The sequence below is a fragment of the Neodiprion pinetum genome, chromosome 5 (genome assembly GCF_021155775.2).
Source record: "Neodiprion pinetum isolate iyNeoPine1 chromosome 5, iyNeoPine1.2, whole genome shotgun sequence".
Classification (NCBI taxonomy): Eukaryota; Metazoa; Arthropoda; class Insecta; order Hymenoptera; family Diprionidae; genus Neodiprion; species Neodiprion pinetum.
In genome coordinates this window covers 9,448,694-9,468,804 of record NC_060236.1, presented here as the reverse complement: position 1 = coordinate 9,468,804, position 20,111 = coordinate 9,448,694, and the positions used below count along the sequence as shown (strand labels likewise).

Genomic DNA, 20,111 nt, shown 5'->3' with positions numbered 1-20,111 from the left:
ACGTATTTTTTTCCGGCGGAGTTGATGATCGTTGCAATCTGTTAAGAAGAGGGAGCTTAAAATCCCGAAATTTTACGTTACGTACCTATATTATTTGAATGGCCTCTTTATTCAATATCAAATCTGCAGACGCGCAATTTGAATAACACTAGTCAGCCAAGGCTAGTATATACATACTTGTGTGGTATGTAATTGTACGGGTGAAAAAGCCCAACATACGACTACGTGAGGAGTGAAAATGAAAATCTAAGGGCCTTGACCAGGTAGAAAATTTGAAAGTTGCCGAGCCCTGGTTCTTGTATTTTTCCCTGCACTATCCTAATGTTGAGCAATTGGAACTCTAAATCTTCGGGATTTTGTATTTCGCATCTCAACGCGTGTGAGCTTTACGCCTTTAGGATTTTCAGTTTTCAAAACATAGACATTCCGAAGATACATTTCTACGATTCCGTTGCTTGAAATTTTTATTTGTCGAAATATTGGCGCCCAACTTGCATAACTTTTACCTGAACCAAGCGTAGCGGAAAAATGCTGTACAAACGAAAAATTGTAGATATATGGGTTGGCGCAGACGGTGACCGTGTGGCTGATCGGAAGAAGCCGTTTCAAGCGACATTCACGGTATACGGTAGTTTAGGGTGCAGACAATAATTTAATAGACTTTGGTCTAGCCCGAGATCGCCCTTCATAGCGGTATGGAAAATTTCTGACATCTTGGTCTAGTCCTGATACGTACGGTCCGGTCAAAAAGCCACCGAGATTAAAATCTGACGAAATAACAGATTCAGAAGTGCATCTGATAAGTTAATCATGTTGAATTTCGTTGAACGAATAGTCTCTCAAATTCAGAATAAAATGCGAAAATCACAAATTTTCACTACGATATCATAATATTGTTGATGAATTGAAGGATGTCGCATTATTGAATCATTTCCTAAATGATGAAAAGTTCATTACTGCAGTTTGATTAATTGTTATCGTCAATGAATTCTCAGTGAGATATCACTCTGATTGTGAGTCAAACTTCTTATACAACGAAAATGTATATAACTTGTGAAAATTTGTTTTCCCAACATCTGCTTGGAGAGATCGATTTTAAAAGCTTGTCGATCGTAGTTGAGGTGCCCTTTTTCCGAACCGTGCAGTAAAACACCTTGGCGCGTGCCGAAAATTGAAGTGTTCTGTTTTAAACACCGCTAGGGCCTTTTTTGTCGCATGCGCACTTTCAAACAACTTAATTTTACGGACTGCGTTATTGAGCGAAGGTTACTTAACCCCAATTATACGCGTTGTCAGTGACACCTTTGTCGTTGACAGGATATACTGATTGTAAGGTATGTACATAGGCTGCGACTCAGGGCTTACTTTGTAATCCCTCCCAGAAATGTCGATTTATAAGTACATATATTGTTTGTCGTTTGTATTAAGTAATGAATAACATAAAAAACTGATGCAATAAAAGTTGATGGGTGATCATACTTCATGGATTTTTTGAAATTTTTCCATTAGTTGGTTTATTTATAACATGAGTTATCCAGTTCTGAAATTAAGATTTCTGTTTTCAAGATGGTTAATATTTTTGTAGCGTACAAAACTACGTACTATAAAGCAGCCCCAGGATTTTATGAAAGTCGGCGTCTATGAATATAAGTACCTATATCTTCGGTCAACGCTTCTTTGCTTCTCATATCAAGCCTTCCTGCACAGGTGTTGGAAAAAATAGCGTGTAATAACACGTACGGATGTGCAATATTTGACTTGTGTGATTACAGCTCTTGCTCGGCTCATTCTGCGTTCATACTAATGCGCGTACGATTGCAGCACTGATGTTCGTGTTAACACTCGCCTTTGCCGCTTACGTCGCAAACTTCACACTCCTCGGAAATCGCCCATTTTCCACATTTGTAACACAATGTATCGTTTTACTTGTTATCAACTCCATTGAAAGTCGTGTTTTTATCCATACTATTTTGCTACGTTTGATTAGTTTCGTTCTCGTGTTTGTTATGATCCGTACGTACAGTCGTAGTGTACTGGATTCATTCGAAAACAGCCAGAGAGGTACCTCTATCACCGTCTTTAATCGCTTCATTATGATAGCTGGGTTTATTTTTTCGATACTTAATTGACTCCTAGGACTTGAATGTGGTCGTTTCAGTACTCCGCGCATGCGCATTTGCAGGCTCACTCAACCATCATAGAAACGGGTACTTTGTGTACGGAAAACAAGCATGAAAATACGCGTAAAACATGCTCGATGTATGGAATGAAGGAATATTACAGCTCGCGCTGTATAAAAAAAACGTAGCACTAGCCTTTGCGGCTCGCAGCAAATTTCACATTGTTCGGAAATCGCCCACCTTATGCACTCGTAACACAATAAGTATACTGCTTAACCGACCATACCTTATAAGTATTTAATTTTTCCAACTTTGTGATTGCTTAGATAAATTTCCTGTTCAATTGGCTATCGTAAGTAACAGAAAAAAAAATCAAATATCGAATACGACCATTTTACTCGGAGTTACAATAGAAAATGGGGTCCGGGTCCCAGTATCGGGTGCGGCAGGTATATCCTGAACAAATACGTGTGGTATTCTAAGATTTTCGACATCAGTATCAGACTTACGCCGGTTACTTTACAACAGTCCGTAACATAGGTATATGTATATTGACTCAGAATACAAGAAATGCATTCTACACTACATCATTTCTTACAGCATGTTCAGATAGAAATGGTGAAATGCCTAAAAGATGTCTACATTTTTGACGCGTACCTTAACCGGGATCTCAAAGTTCCTAATTGAAGAAAAATGCGGAACCTGCACATGCTTGAAAAATATCTTACAACTTTGAAATCAGTTTCAAATAATGTCTCGAACATTTGGTTCTATGACCATGTGGCATAAAATTTTCGAATCTTTCCATGAAGTTTTACCAGAGAAAATCCACTATGTGGTTTCCGTTTTCAGACGCGCGTCATACGGATAGCTGCCGCAGGTACAACGTATGACTAACTTTTTGTAAAAAGTGTCGATCGAAACTATTGTATGTAGTCCCCTTGGATACGACGCCAAATAGCGACAGGTGCGAAGCGAGTTCAACTGGCGTGGGGGAAGAAATAAAGAGTCGACGGGGTGGACGGGATGTCAAAAGTCGGCTGCAACAGTAGCAATGCTTTTTTAGCGCCACTTTGTGTACACATACGTGTACATCGAGGAGTTTTTTCTTGTGGATAAAATACAAATTCAATACAATACAATTATTGCGAGACTAATAGAAAGTAGTTCCCCGTTCGGAGACAAGCAAATGCGCGCGCAACGGTGTGCTACGACAGACAACAAAAATATCCGTGCGTACTTCATAGCAGACCGAGCCTTCGAGGAGTCGACAGCCTGCCAGACAATTAATTGTTCCAGGCCCTCTGCTAGTAGTAGAAGTGAGGAGTCTATACGCTTTACGTGTTACGGATAATCGATCCCGGTGTCAGTCGAGTATCGTTAGTGCGGCGGAAGTCTCTGTTGTTGATTAACCGGTGAAGTTTGACATAAATTAAACCGTGAAGATGGTGTCCGGTGGTATGACGTGCGTCAAGTACCTGCTATTTCTCTTCAATCTCGTATTCGCCGTAAGTATATTACGCTAATAAATTACAAGAGTATAGTTTTCAGTTCGTGTAATATCTCTTGCGAGTTGTGTATAAGCCGACAGAGACGAGTCAGTGCTAAATAATATACCGAACGGCTTCGACAATGCATCGCAGGGCGGAAAGAAGCTGCATAAAACGTCAATCTTATTGATATTCTTGTCGTTTATTTTTTTCACACATTGACTACCACGTGTCTTCGGCTCTATTATTCTGTACGTCCGATTTACAGGCGTACGACAATAAACGCGAGCAATGGAAAGAAAGGACGTGCAGGCACAGGCGTCCCGTGAATAACCGCAACGATAAGCGTGCACATTATGCACCGATGATACGGATCTAGAAGTTATTTTCAGCCAAGCCTGCTGGAGAATAGGATTGCTTATTTTTAATCACCTAACGGACGTTTATTTCACTTTCAGATAACCGGAATCGTTTTCATTTCGGTCGGCGCCGTTATACTCGGCTTGTATAAGGGGTACAGTAACTTTGTGGATCCGTGGTTCTTCGCCGCTCCCGTTCTCATGATTGTCGTTGGAATCATCGTATTCCTAGTATCGTTTTTCGGCTGCTGCGGAGCTGTCAAGGAGAACCACTGCATGATCATAACGGTATGCTTGACATATGACTGAAATACGATGTTTATACGTATACGTAGGTATGCGTATCTCACCTGAATAACGTACCGACCCACGCTTGTAACCCCGCAACCTTACCGAGCAGCTCGGCATTTGTTCCGTTTCATCCCCCCCCTTCTTTGAGAACATCATTTTTCCTATTTTTTTTTTTTTTGTAACCGCAAAATTTTCTGAAATTGATATTTGCAATTCAAATTATGACTAAGAACGAAAATTCCCGCTATTATTTTCAAGACTTTAAACCTTCTAAATTATTTCTTTCCTCATATGACTACTGTACTGGATATCCTTGAGAAATAATTTTGGGAATTATACCAATATTTTTCTTTGATAGCTAAGGCCCAGTTCCACAACTTCTTGATTAAACCACGATTGTCTAAACTCAGGTTAAAGATAACCAGAGATTAAATTCGAAAAAAGTTCGACTTTGAAACACTGTAACTTTGCATAAATTGCAAATAGAAAGTTGAATCAAAAACTATTTTGGAGCTGAAAATGTTGGTTTTAAGCTCCATTTTCTAGATTTAGTATGTACGCATTTCTTCGCGAGTAGTCCCGTCTTTAAGTCACTGATGTCAAATTTCTAAAGTGAACCTTCGACTTCGCGTGTTCGGACGCGATTAAGAGAATTTATAGTAGTTTATCAAGACAGCCACTTTTCGGCTTGAAGTTTTAACTTTGAAATGGTTTTTTTTTTTTTTTTTTTTAATTTTTGAACCTTCAAATATCGCCTCTCTGAATCATTTAAAAAATTTTCTCAACGGCAATAGCAGATTTGACAACTTTCCAAAGATGGCCTTTGAAATTCAGTAATCAAAATTTGAACTTTACCGCGGAATAGCTTCCATAAAAATGGCGATCATGTCTTCCCGTCTTACCATTTTGAAGAATTAGAGATACCTCTTCATTACCCTGTTTTTAAATTTTTCGTACCTTCCTTAATACCAAAGATATTGAAGTTCCAATAAAACAGCGACTGTACGTTTACCTCTGGCACTTGTTATATAGGATCAAAATTTTTCGGACACTTTTTAATTTGATATTGGATAACTTGTCTACAAAAAGGCTCAGAGAAAATTTGCAAAAACTATTCTGAAGGGAAAACTACATGTTACAAAATGGCTATCTTGAAAATATAAAATAAATTCTCTTCATCGCGTTTGATTATACGAAGTTGAAGGTTCACTTCCGAAATACAAGTGTGACTTACAGAAAAATGCGTATAGACTAAATCTAGAAAATGAAGCTTGAAGCCAGATTTTCAGCATCAAAATCGTTTTTGCTTCAACTTTCTACTTGCAATTTACGCAAAGTTAAAGCGTTTCAGAGTTAGATCTTCTTCGGCCAAAAATGAGCCTGTTAATTTTTTTCACAAATGTATTTTCACTATAAATTGTGACCAATAAATTCTCTGTCAGGCTGCAATGTTCTTCATAACCAGCCAACAGATTAGAGTCATTTTCTTTTTAAATTTTTTACTTACAACCCAAAATGAACTTTTCACATAGATCAAGAAGTTCACTTAAAAATTGAAACAATTTGAAATATTGAGTAGAGCTGAATTTAAACATGTGTAAAACAAAGAGGAAAATTTGTATAAGTCATTCAAGTGCAGGAACATTTTTCTCAATTTCAGTTTACAATTCACGAATTTTATTAGAACTTTTTAATTTTCCTCTGTTGTGTCAAAATACTGAAAGTGTAGCATATAAATAGCAAATCCAACTGATATATCTTATTTCACTGTGCCAAATCCCTGTGTACTCATAGATTAATAATAATCCTATTCTAGCCTAATCATTTTGTGATTTGTTAGTTCTCTCTTCTATTGCTCTTGATATTTGCACTGGAAATTGGTGCCGGCATCTCTGGATACATGATGCGGAACGAAGTCGGAACGATGCTTGACAATCATCTGAATACTACCATGTCGGAGTATTTAACTAACAAAGAAGCCAAGAGTTCGTGGGACATCATGCAGCATGACGTACGAAATTTTAACTATAATTTTCACCTCCGGATTACCCGCTCTAACTAAAAACTTAAGAAAACGAATCCTATAAAACTTTTCGTCTGTTCATAAAGTTAATCAAATCCTACGAAATTTTTAAGCAATTGCTTGATTATTGACTGCCATAATTAATTAGAGGCATTATCCCTACAGGAAGCTTTCTATAAGATTCTGCTCTTTTTATTTTACCATTTTTCCTTACACATCTTTTACCGTGAGATGTAGATTTCTCCATACAAGTTATCAAATTCATATTGTTGCTAATTTGCGATTTTCCTTTTATTTACTGCTAGATTTTATTTTATACCAATTTTTATAATCTCTCATGCCAACGAAAAGAAGAAGAAAAGAATTCCAACTATTGAAATCTTGTGTGATTAAAACAGGAAATCGTAGGAATATACAATCTGAGCATTATAAGAATTTTGATTTTTAACAAACTGGCAACTATTTTTGTAAGCATAATTGTGTCTAGGCATAGGTACGTAATTTTTCATCTGCACCATGTTTTTTAATTCTTGGTATTTGCCATCAGTGTGTCAGATACTGACCTATTTGGCATTTTATTAATACCTAATTGATTTTTACCACTTAAATAATTCAGGCTTTATGTTACGACACTTGGGTGGACTATGACTGTTTTAAAATGTAAAACACATACAAACTACTTGAGCAAGAGCCTCTTTCTCTGTGTCAATCAATATTTCTATCAGTTTGAATTTCCTTTTGCCAAGTCTTGTATTATAGTCTTTAGTATAGCATCTAGCATATAATATATCAGAAAATCGCTTCTCTTAACGGCGATGCTGGTAATCTACATGGACAGTGATCACCAAGATTTCTGATATGTAGAAAATTATTTTTAACTTGATACTGAAAATATCAAAAATGTTTTACGGTGCTTTTTTCCAATTATTCATGATATAAAGTATTCCCATTATGTCTTTTACATATAGCTATTATGAGCAAATAAACATTGACATATTAGGGTGCCAATAAAGACCGGAACTGTTAAGAAAATTTTTTAGCTTCTGAAAGTTATAAAAATATCAAAGAAGTTCGTCATGGGTCAGGAAATATTTGTAGAAGAAATATGTAAAAATATTATTGACCCACATAGTCTGCGTAAGTTTCTATCACAGTTAGTGTCGTCAAGGCGACTGTTTCTTTTTGTAACGTATCCGTATAGGAATAAGAAGAAGAATGAACGAACGGTAATCTTATAAAATCTTTGTTGAAAAGCTTAAACATCTGTTTTTCAATACACTCCAAAATTCTATTATTTCACAATTGACTTATGGTTAAAAAAAAGTCTGAGCTTTTTTCTAAACTAATATCAAGGAAGCTTGTTATTTGTAGTTAGTCTTGAAGATTAGCGTAACCTTGAATTATCCCTTTTACTTGTCACTTTGGCAACAAAGAATTTCATGAAAAAGAAACTTCTTGGAAAAATTATTCAGTTTAGATTGAATTTATTGTAGAATCTCATAGAATATTCAAACCACTGGCAACGGTCAAAGTTACACCTGCTGTGTTAGGAGTTGAGAGAAAATAATTGTTGTACTCAAGGTGAGAGTGCCATAAGACTAGTTGATTCGGTGACTGCATTTGATAGAACTCTATCAACGAGCTATAGATGGTAGGTTTTTATTATCACCTATAACTTCCAGTCGCCAGTCATTCTGGTCTACGTGCACGGCTTGGGTGAAAGGAAAACTATTGCATAAGACAAACTGTACGGATCAATTTACCAGATGTTGATTCACGTTTTAACTATACCATTCATATCACTATGTACTTCTCATCATCTTTATGCACGAACCAAAACATTATGAAATAATGTACAATGATCGAGATGTGCAAAATTATTGCTTACACAGAGATCTGGAATAATTACTCAATTGATGAGATATGTGGATTCCGAGTAAGTTGAAAATCTTTGCTCGGACTACAACATTGAGAAATATAAAAAGATACTTTCAGTATTGATGATGAAGTTGGCAGATTGTTCCATTTGTCATAAATGTCAAGGCCTGTGATAGGTGCAAAAAAAACAACAACATTGACCAGCAATTTACTTGAAGTACTTAAATAATTCAATGATCTTGTTATTTAGAATAACCATTTTGATGCAATATCAATGCGAACTAAATGACCAGTGAAGCGTTTTGCACCAACAAAGTAACTTTTAATATCAATTTCAACTAGTCTTGCTTGTGGACATAGCTGATCTACGAAAAAACGAGAGCCCGCCCCAGATACTAAATAAAACAATTTATCTATTTTTTCATGAAGGAGAAAAGTTCTGTTTCATATAAAATTCCCCATAAGCATACAAGTGTTTGTCTGCAGTCCCGATCAGTAAATTCCGATATACTGAGAACTGTAGAAACCGAAATTGGAAATTACTTCAAATCAATAGCTTAGTTCATGCGAGAACCCGGAGGTTTAGTAAAAACAAAACGATGAAGTCCAGTATCAATACTTCTATCCTCACGAAATTGTTGTCCTCTTGTCAAGAGCAGTTGTAAATTGAGTCAGGCTTTGATTGGTCCGTTTTCTAAATTAATTTTTTGTTTTAGTTGGACTGCTGCGGTATGGATGGCCCAAAGGACTGGGAGAAGGTATTTAAAACCACCGATTTACCAGAGACATGCTGCACCGAACTTGATATGGATAAGAAATGTGATGAAAACTTAATTGAGATTCGTCATGAGGGCTGTAGTATGAAATTACAAAACGCAATTGAAGATAATGCTGTGATCATCGGTGGTGTGGGTATTGGAATTGCTCTGGTTCAAGTAAGTCTATAATGTTTCAAAATTATCTTTATCTTTCTTTTCTTCAATATTTTCATGTTAGAACTCAGTGTAATGCATCTGTAGATCTAGTAGGTGACTGAACGTATTTTATTCTTTATTCCAGCTGATCGGAGTAATCTTTGCGTGCTGCTTGGCTCGCTCCATCCGGCGCGAGTATGAGACTGTGTAAGCGTTTACAGATATGAATTTTCACTGTAATCTGCCTACCATGCACTTTCTACAAATTCTGTTCTGTCACACTGTCTACACCGTGTTCCTATCTGTAAGATTGATTGCCATTTGATATGTATAGTTACTTGTCAGATGAGTTTTGCACAATTTCTCACAAACATTACAGTTTTTTTTTAAATCGAAAATTCTTATTTTCCTACTCATGTCTTAATTTTAATTTTAATTTTTATAGCATACGCAAAGCTGAAGTATAATTTTTTCATCAAAAGATAGGGTAGTCTTTTATACTGTTTGTAGAAATTCTAAGGTCAATTATTTAATTTAATTCCTCTCGTAACATATTCTGCATATTATTTGCGTTAAATTTCGGGTGATTTTTTTTCTGTTTCAAATTGGTCCATGTCATTTATCGCGACTAGTTGAGATATTTTACATGCAACGCTTAAATGGATTGCCTAACAAATGTTGTGTCACGCCGTTAAGGTTGAGACGTGTTTAACTCCCATAAAAATAGTTATCTATTACCAATTTCTACTATCTTAGGCCGCAGTAAAATATTTACGACTGCATTTTGCAAATTACTTTTTGGATGTTGGGATTACATGTTACCGTAAAAATTTGCGTAGGACATGAAAGATAATAATGCTACGCTACAACATTGATATGTATCTTATCCACCGTTTTACAATGATAAGTATCTTGTCGCGCGGTGTAAGTCCAAAATATACAATTTAAAGGGAAACTGTGATCTAAAATTATATTGAACGTTGTAGCATGTGCTGTATTTTTCTCTTGACCAATTTCATTTCTAAAAATTCTTCTAAAAAATGTCAAATTAACATGCAACCGATATAGTGTAAACATATAATATATATATTAAAAAATAATTTTATTAGCAAAATAATGAAAATGCAGACTAACTATTTGAATCTGTATTACAGTACACTGACAACATATAGTATATACTACTACCTATGCTATATATATATATAATATGGAAACGCTACGTGAAGTCTAAAGTTTAAATAATAATAATAATAATAATAATAATACTGATATTAATAAGATTAAACTACATATTTATATAACATTAAGATGATATTCTATTGTTTTCTACATTGTAAAGTCTACGTAGTGTTGAAAGAGAATAATAATAAATATAAAAAGATGGTACCGATGTGCTACAAATAACGTGGAGTTATCTAACAGTCTCTCAATAACTATTGAGGTTTTTGAATCATTCTCACGTTAATGGCGAATCTTGGCTATGAAATATATTGATAATTATGTTACGTCAAATGAATAACTTAGTGTTCTCCGAAAACTTCGGTCTCGAGTGAAATGTTTTAGGGAATACTTGGGTAGATTTTTCAGCTATAGTGTGTGTCGCTTATTCGTTGTTCAGTGCACTTTTATGTGTCGTTTCATCTTTAAAACGAAATATATATGAAGTTTCATCTTTTAACCAGCAAAAAAACTTCAAATGATACCATAACATTTTTAATTACAGTGAAACCACAGCACACTGATCCGCCACCACTTAGGAGGCACATTTCATTATATTGTTCATCATACATTGTTGGCTGATTATTCATACGGTTCATTACGATTGTAGTTTTCTTGTGCTTACGAACGTGTAACAAAAGAGGAATAGTGGAGCATTAAACGGAGTGAAAAAATAATCAGAGACAACAATATTCCAGAAATCAGTAGAAGATAAAAATGCCGAGCTCCTGCCTTACAAATGTTTCATATGTTACTCTTACGGATGTACACAAGTATACGGAGTATTACCGTACATGAGTCTTTTGCCTCTCTGCAACGTTGAATGTGGAATGATTATGGTAAAATACCATTATTCCTCTTTATACTCTTTATCTATCATACTCACGAGTAAAAAATATGTAACGGCTATCAGTGCGATTTCTTCCATAATTGGATATTAAATTGTCGGCTTGAATTATTGCCGTAAAATAAGTTTAAAGTTCTTACAGCTTGAATAATATTTTCAATGTGACTAAACCTCGATAAATTCTCAATGCCGTAGTTAATTGACTGACAACGAGTATACTTTATTGCAAATTTAATGTCAGATATGAAACAAGCAAAAAATGATAATTTAAGGAAAGAGCATACAACGTCCACACAACTTGCACGATAGTGTGATACGTATAAGTATACATGAGTAATTTTGTATTTTACTACATCTGTATATGTAGTTTGATATAAATAAAAGAAAAAAAAAAATACGGCAGAAAATACAAGTAAAATCTTTGCCAAAATGTTATGTGAATCATTGCTGCAAGAAACATTGATGATATCGATATAAAAAAATTCAGTACTTCTAGGTACTCGGATTTGTGGCGCATGTATGTACAGTACATACATACCGTATGTAAAAGAAATGGAACAGTATGATGCATATGGTAACATCACTCTTGTCAATAATTCAGTATCTGTGTCAGTGAACTCTCCTCATATATTGATTCTCTTTGTTTCCTTAGATAGGTTGGCACTGGCTACTTGTTCTCGAACTAGAAGTAGCGAGTTGTAATTAAAATTTTGAACCCCCTTTTCCACATATTTCAAAGTAATCATTTTATGTTTCATTCTCCAACTTAATTATGAAACCTATGCAGTACATGCAATTTTCACAGTAACGGAACAATTTTAGTAATTACATGCACTAAAGTCATAGTAACGTAGTACGGGAAAGAATTGAATTTCGATCAATATATGCGTAATATTACCGTGCCATCTGTAAATTCGTTGAACCGTAAACTCAAAAGAGACTCAAAGTTGCAATTCATGGTCTTATTTCTTTATATTAGTATAACGCTTCATATCCTAGTTTTATTTACGTCATTTTATGTTACTAAAGCTAAAGAAAATAACAACTAACGTTACTGATCTAAGTCATTAAGAATTTAGAAAGTTTGACAATTATTGAAGCAGACTACGGATGTTCGATTTTTCCTCGATTGCCTAAACAGTAAAAATTAGTGAATGTTTCACTCGACTGTAATGGAAGCATACCCTGATTTATTGAGAGATAAATTTCGATATCACAATGAGATACGTACTTTTGGTCTTTGAATGAAATTTATTGGGGATAATTATATGGAACAATTGTGTAAAACATTAATTACTCGAACATCCGATTAAGCCATGATGAACACTGTTTTTTACTTTCGTCAAAATTAAAATTTCATTCTTCGTCAACACATAAGCAGTAAAATAATCTGTTCACACATCATAGTGAAAGTAGTCAGTCATGTCTATGAAGTGATACATATGTTGCAAGAGAAGAATTACAATATAAATCTACATATAGTATATGTTAGAATAGTTTCTTGAGAGTTTTTTAGTCATGGGTACAATATGGTACACATAATTTCGCTTATTTAAGATTGTTTACAGCACTATAGCTCTAAGTTTCCTCCTTTAAAATTTGTATTACCTATTAATTAAATCATGATCGCTTCATCAATGATTTAGATCCATCCCCGGTGCACGTGTATCAGAACGACATTTACAATCAGACTTCAGATGAGACTGACAATTATTACGATAATCAGTATTAACAACTTAAAATATTTTTCCATGCGAGATATTGTATACATAAATTTATACGACATAAAATTTTGATCGCTCGTGGTAAATTCCGAAAAAAAAATAATAAAAATTATAAAAAATAACGAAGGAAGGAAAATGTTCTCTATCCATTGAAATTATTACTCAGTGTACACATTGAATGTAATATTTTGTTTACTCGTACTTTATAACTTTTTGGCTACTCATTTATAAGGATCTAATACTGTCTATCCTTAGCACATATTTGTCTAGCTATTATAACTCATTAAAATAAATAAACTATAATTACGTATTCGTTTATTTCAAACCTGTTATTTAATGTCTACTTTTGAAATATTTGATTTTACTGGTTTACCATTTTCTTATAATTGTACGAAGATGTTACAAAAAATCAGAGACCACTGGTTATGGAAAGAAATAAGTGACACGATTATGTATAATGTAGTTTATTTAATCTTGATATCAATGCCACTAACTAGCAGACTAACATTTACCATATTGAATATTAAACGAAACTTGAACGTTTCTTCTACACAGAGTCATTCAGAATAGGAAGTTGCAGTAATTGCACTTAGTACCACAGCCCACATTTGTATTTAAAATGTCCACATAATAGTTTTACGCGTGAAATAACTCTGTAACAATTTTCCACAACTTCCATTACTGCATCGCTCGTGAAATCATAATAATGATAATGTTCAATAATAATTATATAAATGATAATGATGAGGGAATCTTCAATGCACAAGGAAATCAGAGAGATTCACATTAATTACGAAATCAATAAATAATTATTAAATTGAGAGATCTCTGACAGTTGATAATTTCGAATTAGCTTATATAGAAATACATATATTTAAAAAATACAATAAAAAAAAAAAAAAAAAAAAAAAAAAAAAACCAAGGAATGAACAAAAGTTTCATTTATACTTTTTTAAATTGAAGACTAATTTCTCTCACCTAAAACTGCTAATTTTTGGCTGAACACATTTAATAGTAATGGCTGCCGTTGCAGATACTACAACAATTAATTAATCATAACTATTACTCTTCTGATTTTAAGCTTATAACTTCATCCCATTGTTTCACGCATTAAATCGATAACTAATATACTTTTTTAAATGAAAATGTAATAAACAAAAACATTATTTTAGCCAGACACATTGACTAATCTTCAACGATTATTCTACCCGCAGCTGGATAAAAATTCAGGTCAAAGTTACAATGATATTGATTATACTAACTTGAATATACAGGAAATAATATTTATTTACAATTACAATGATTTTAGCAAGTGGCCCCAAACACTTGAACGGTTTACGAATATCACTGTTAACTACGCGATGAAGACGACACTGTGTTACACTGATGACATACAACTCATATGAATTCAGGCAGGCAGTTTTTTTTTTTTTTTTTTCTTAGATAAAGTAATTTTTGTAAAATCAATGTCTTTACACAACGATTAATAATACCAATTAAGTGATGAGTGATGGAAAAATCTAAAATTACCTTAATAATTAAAAAATATGATGATAATATTAAAGTTGAGCGTATACAAAAATATTGGATGGGTGGTGGCGAAAGGTATGATCATCGGGGTGTGAGAGAGTTGGGCCTCTATATTCGCATCTTAATATCTAAGTACCTAGGTATTTACTTACAGTTTATCATTTAATATTATTATAGTTCGTGACCTCTCCTATCCTTAAAGTATCAGTATAATCGGACAGTATTGTTCGTTTGCCAATACGATCAATTTAAATACTAGCTTGTCATAGTTTGGGTTGAAATTCTCCAAGCTCATGCCGATTCATAGTTTAATCACACATACACTCGATCACTCTTATTACTTCGTTTGTTCGTTCATTTTCACACTCATTCGTCTTAGGCACATGACATACTCAATTCAACATAAAAGCACAACACATTTACGCCGATAGCTGTTCTCAAGTTTGTACACCTCAGCTGTTGTTCAAAGCTGCCCCGATTAAGCAGTTCTAGTTAAAACATTTTAAGGATTACATCAGCCAGGTAACAACGAGAGCTCACAGCTGGTGATACATTGGCATGAGGCTAATAGGAGACAAATTCAAGAGTTGAATAAATGTTCATGTGGCGTAGCGCTTGGTCCAGAGTCGTGCTATACGGTCGTGTTCTTCCCTGTTTTGCAGATATTGCGTTGCTATACTACCGACCAAGGGATCAGCTGAAATTTATCACATCACACATTATTATCACCTTTCTAACAGCGTTAAAGTAAACTTGAATAATTTTCACCGAAAAAATCGGAAATTGTTGGTATAAATTCAACACAGATGAAATGCACTTATCTCATCAAACAAAGCACCGAAAAAAAATTAAAATTCAAAAAGGAATGTGACTTATTTGTTGATTCAGTCTGAATTGACTTTAGCAAACATTTTTTCCAGGTAAACGAAATTTGGAATGTGTAAAATTCAATTGCGAGAAGTGACTGTAATCCCCGTACACATTTATTGCTCAGTCTTTTGTTCGTCCGAAGTAAACGCGATAGACGATAACTAAGTGAAAAACGAGGCAACACACCTGGATTGCAGTCTGTGAGGAGGGAACAGATGGAGAGTAGAACCTTAGAAATGGTGAGGGCAGGCGACCAGTTGTCCTTCAGAATATCCAGGCATATTACTCCTTGGCTATTTATATTACAGTGATAAATGCGTGTTCGAAACGTGACCTGAAAATATACAATAAATTCAAGATACCCACGCAATAACAGTCGTAATACGTATGCATATTGTTGCATTAGTTGCATCTACATCTATGACTTCATATGTATGGAAGTTTATGAATCATGATTTTTTCGTGCGCGCCTTGATGAGCAGTTTTCACATAAAAAGTGTGGAAATGGTATGTTAGCCACAGAATGTTACTATGAATTTATTTAGCAGCAGTAATAAAAGAGGTTTTCCATACAAAAAGTGCAAAGTTCCTCTGTATGTAGTCCTCTAAAAATCTGATACATAAATTTTATTTGAAACTATGAACAACTGAATTTCTCATACACTTTTCTTAGTGTTTCAATTCGTATTCATTATCAGTTATAATACTGGAAATTTTGTACTAATTTTCAGCTGCCACTGAGATGATTGCAATCTTTTGCATACCTTAGGAGGTTTGAAGGGATATTCGGGAGAAAAGTGAATATCCAGAAAAAATACTCCTCCTTCGTAGACCGAACCAGGTGGTCCTAATATAGTGGATACCCATTCGTACAAGTTGTCTCCCTTAGGCCCGGCACTGTGGAGAAATACAGAGTTGTGTAAAAATCACATCTTACAAATAGTTAGAAGCTCATATGTTCATTAATTTGTTAAGAAAAAATATATTTCACCCATACATAGTTACTATTAATGAGATTGCATTAAAAAAACTCTGATTCTAGTCTTTCAATTAAGAGTTTTGTGAAGAAGATGAGGAAGATAATTTTTTAAATGGAATTTTTATCAAATAATTCAATGAAATAGTTTTTAGAATTCCAACATTTCTACCATTTGGAAGAATAAAAAAAAAATCGGCCCAAGCGCAGAAATTATATTCAAAAAGAATAGATGGCCCCAGTTTTTGAACATATTATTTATACAGACTAATTATTACATATACTACAAACCTGCAATTAGGTGGAGGATCCAAAGTGATTTCAGCTAGTTCCTTTTGTATCCTGAAACATGGATTAAAATTGTAAGTTTTGCACCCAAATAATTAGCAAACAATGGATTTATTCATCAGAAAATATGAGAAATCATTATTCTCTACACGATCAATACCTTTTCGCAGAAGTTCCTAGTGCCTTAGACATTTTTGGATTCGGTTTTGCCTCCTTGTTTTCTGGTTTGTTATCTGCCAGAGAGGAACCACGGCCTCGTCCTGTGCCACTTGATCCAGCCCCGGATGACATACTTAAACGAAACATAAACATATAAAATAATATTCACATCAATCAATCGATGTAGCACATGAAATATATACGTAGCAGGTACTGATTGAACAGTTACTTTTTGTTGAACTTAATTAGCACTTGATTACTCTTCACTTGCCTACCATCTTCTGATGATTAGTTCGATGAAATATGTCACAGAGTATTAGCATGACGAAGAATAAGATCTTTCTCCAATTATCATACGCCAGGATTGAACATTGGAAATAACAAACGTAGGAAGTTACTTAGACTATAAGAAGTAATAATGTAAACGGTGAATGATGTACGATAAACACTCAATATTAAGCTTGACAATTTGATAAACGTCATTACAAGTAGAAATTGAGAGTAGCCTCAATATCTAATTTATACAATACTTTATTTGTGATTAAATATATGTAAAAATTTATTAATTATTATTATTATTTTTATTATAACAATAAGTCTAGAATTATCGATATGTGAACCAACTTAAGAAAATCAGTTTCTACTTAAAAACAAACGATTGTATCCATTTTTTTTATAAGGAGTGACGAACAGCTTCCTTACAAAAATGCAAAGTTTTGAAATAAGTGTCCAATTGAATCAGTTCGTAGTACTGTTGGATCGGCTGGATTTTTATTCTTCATTTGAGGAGTCTGACAGACGAAGTTCAACCAAAGTAATCTAAATACAATACCATCATTTTATATTCCACAGAAATGTAACATTGAATTCATTTTAATCGATCGAGAATGAGATCGCTCGTGGAAATAAAGCCTCACCAATTAAGTGCGATTACAATATCAAAGTATTGCTACAAGCAAAAAAATTGAAACAAGATTAAAACGTTTTTTCAGAAAAATTAGACAAAGTTTCTAGAGAAAATGGGTGAAATTTCCAATATTGCTGGGTACATTAGTCCTACAGCGATTCAATAGAGCTTCAGGAATATACCGATGGTAGATTCTTTTAAAAATAAAGGAAATAATGTACATACTATATACAATTCATGACTAATTCTAAAGCAGGTGCCAAACATGTTGTATGTCATTGATAAAAGTGTTGCAGGTCGTTAATTGTTTGACAAGTATTCGGATAACCTGTGCTTGCCGTTGCCTTGATACATATCAAGTATTAAGAAGCGTATATTACGACCACTGAGCGAATTGTGCAAACAACTGTTTTGAGACGTAACGATGCAAATTTAGCACATGGAAATATAGAGCACCTGTACTTGCTAATGCGATATATAGAATGCAATGCGTAAGGAAAAAGAATGTATATAAACAGCAAAAACGATGTACGAAAGTTGGGAAGACTTACATGATCTTTAGATTCTAACCACAAACTAGGAGCTAATAGCGGCATGTAAATTGTGACGGCAGTTTTGAATCAGAATTATGTGAATGAAATGTTCGCTTGTTCTCTGTGTTGAGAGCTAAGTAAATAAAAAGTAACAAAACGGATCAAGGTGGAATGATGAGTGGCAGATTAGCGAACTATACATACGTTGAGAAAATTAAAAGCCGAATAACAAAATTGTGAGAGCAACGTAAAAAAAAAAAAAAAAACATCAAATATCAATGGGACGAGGTATCCGTAGGTATCGTGAAATTACGTGCGTGTGTGTGTCTGCTTGGAAATATTTTATTCAAGCCCATGCTAGGTATGTACGTATGTATCTACGTCTAGGAGGTGAGCTCACGAATTTGCGGTGCTGTTCGTCCGGTGATCGAAAACGTCTGCAGATTGTAGATATCGTAGATATGGCAAAATGCAAAGTAAACGGACAACACTGATTGCGAGCGGGCGATCGAGCACGTTGACATGAGAAACGACAAGCCAACTAGATAAATAAGTTAGCGAAAGGGAATTAAGGCAGGAGCGAATTTGTGCATGTATTACCTAAACGCACTCACACAGTACAGACTTGTTTTCAGTTGCAGTTAGTCTGAAAAAATGATATATAAAATGAAGAATGATGAGTAGGAGAAAATAAGATAAATTACAAAAACCACTGAACAGAGGAATCGAGACATAGAGCGAAAAAGAGGTGACTGTGTTTTTAACCGCGGTGTCAAACGCGAGGGAACCTGTGACCAGTAGCCACGGGGAGACAATCACATTGGAATATGTAATAAGTATGTACCTTGTGTATGAAACGCGTAGGACAGCGTGTTTGCAAACAAGCAAATAGCGGCGGTCGGAACTGGCGGCTGATCGCCGGTATGCTTGCCGGGTGTCGAGGTAAACGTTAAACACAACGGCGAGAGCTCGCCGGATTTGGATAATGGAGGTGCTGCACCGCCGCGACGTGCAGCTCGGGTCTTCAGACTCCTCTGGCTGAGGCCTTGGAGGCCGCCCCAATAACCCGACTGCGAACCCAACGCGGCGTCCTGAACCTTTATTAATCACTGATTTAATTCACGCTCTCATTTGCTCACTGCCATAAGATACCACGAGCCTAAAACATACGCCGATACCCTCCTTTACCCCGTTTTTGCTAATGGACTATTTTTTATTTTCATCGGAAGCTCCGCTGCTGCTGCTGGCTGTTGCTGTAACCAACCAAAGAAAACACAAGCGCACAAAGGGAAGAATTTGAATCGCCCTCTCCTGACTGACCCCCGGAAGACTGCTGCTGCCCAGTTGTTCTCAACCGAACGGCTTATTGTCGCTTACACGCGGCTTGATGATTCTTCTTGACCGACCGAGCTTGCCCTTTCTACAATTCTACCAATTACTCCTTAGGAGAGTTATCAAACCGATTTTTACTCTCGCAACGAGTTGATTGGGAAAGAATATAATCATCGAGCATCGAGCTATTCGTTAAATTTGGGGAGAAAATTTACTACGACGGGAATATCGGCGCTACTTCGTGCTCAAATATGGCGGTTCCATTTACGGACTTTGCATATTTTGCATATAAAAACAGACCACGCTCATAAAACTATGACAGTATGGATGCTCCGCAGTTTCAAGTGAATCGTTAAAAATTTAAACATCAATTTTGTTTCACTTGACACCGAAATGATGGTGTTGTTCGCGAAATTGTTAATCGTCGGTATCTGACCAATAATAACTAATTTCTTTGGCAATTCTGTTGAATATTTATACCTTAAGTCTGGCAGCACTTACGCTACTCCTATCAAGTTATCAAATATGAGAAGGAAAATATATTCAGTATTTTCCTTCTCAATTTATTCGGGAAACTATATTCCCAGTTACCGACCATCCATTCTCAAAGTCATCGAGTGCCAGGATTGAACATCACTGCCGGAAACACTTC

The 20,111-nt window shown here is 35.0% G+C and overlaps 2 protein-coding genes across 7 annotated transcripts; one reads left to right on the top strand and one right to left on the bottom strand.

Moving 5' to 3' along the window:
- The first annotated feature begins 3,177 nt into the window (after positions 1–3,177).
- On the top strand, positions 3,178–15,333 carry LOC124218905 (CD63 antigen). 2 transcript variants are annotated; one of them, XM_046625818.2, is made up of 6 exons: positions 3,178–3,628; positions 4,069–4,257; positions 6,101–6,271; positions 8,878–9,096; positions 9,221–9,282; positions 15,315–15,333. In XM_046625818.2, the coding sequence occupies exons 1-6, from the start codon at positions 3,566–3,568 to the stop codon at positions 15,316–15,318; spliced, it is 708 nt and encodes a 235-aa protein (XP_046481774.1). In that variant the 5' UTR covers positions 3,178–3,565; the 3' UTR covers positions 15,319–15,333. The 2 variants fall into 2 exon arrangements, with proteins under 2 accessions (XP_046481774.1, XP_046481773.1); XM_046625817.2 differs by lacking the exon at positions 15,315–15,333 and adding an exon at positions 10,799–13,170 and having other exon boundaries at positions 3,179–3,628.
- Ubc2 (ubiquitin conjugating enzyme 2) lies at positions 12,274–19,410 on the bottom strand. Of its 5 annotated transcripts, XM_046625823.2 has the most exons (7): positions 18,972–19,410; positions 18,728–18,773; positions 16,689–16,820; positions 16,532–16,582; positions 16,029–16,161; positions 15,451–15,598; positions 12,274–15,091 (listed from the first exon to the last, which is right to left on the bottom strand). In XM_046625823.2, exons 3-7 carry the CDS (start codon positions 16,817–16,819, stop codon positions 14,994–14,996), a joined length of 561 nt encoding a protein of 186 aa, XP_046481779.1. In that variant the 5' UTR covers position 16,820; positions 18,728–18,773; positions 18,972–19,410; the 3' UTR covers positions 12,274–14,993. The 5 variants fall into 5 exon arrangements, with proteins under 5 accessions (XP_046481779.1, XP_046481776.1, XP_046481778.1 ...); XM_046625820.2 differs by lacking the exon at positions 18,728–18,773 and having other exon boundaries at positions 18,972–19,409; XM_046625822.2 differs by lacking the exons at positions 18,728–18,773; positions 18,972–19,410 and adding an exon at positions 18,528–18,688.
- Between the last annotated feature and the right edge of the window lie 701 nt (positions 19,411–20,111).

Bases quoted from the DNA above. Each gene is read 5' to 3' on its own strand.
- LOC124218905 (XM_046625817.2), top strand. From the start codon at position 3,566: ATGGTGTCCGGTGGTATGACGTGCGTCAAGTACCTGCTATTTCTCTTC. The intron at 6,272-8,877 runs GTACGAAATTTT...TTTTTGTTTTAG, and splicing joins GGGACATCATGCAGCATGAC to TTGGACTGCTGCGGTATGGA. The intron at 9,097-9,220 runs GTAAGTCTATAA...TCTTTATTCCAG, and splicing joins TTGGAATTGCTCTGGTTCAA to CTGATCGGAGTAATCTTTGC.
- Ubc2 (XM_046625823.2), bottom strand. From the start codon at position 16,819: ATGTCATCCGGGGCTGGATCAAGTGGCACAGGACGAGGCCGTGGTTCC. The intron at 16,583-16,688 runs GTATTGATCGTG...TCCATGTTTCAG, and splicing joins CTAGGAACTTCTGCGAAAAG to GATACAAAAGGAACTAGCTG. The intron at 16,162-16,531 runs GTTTGTAGTATA...ATTTCTCCACAG, and splicing joins GATCCTCCACCTAATTGCAG to TGCCGGGCCTAAGGGAGACA.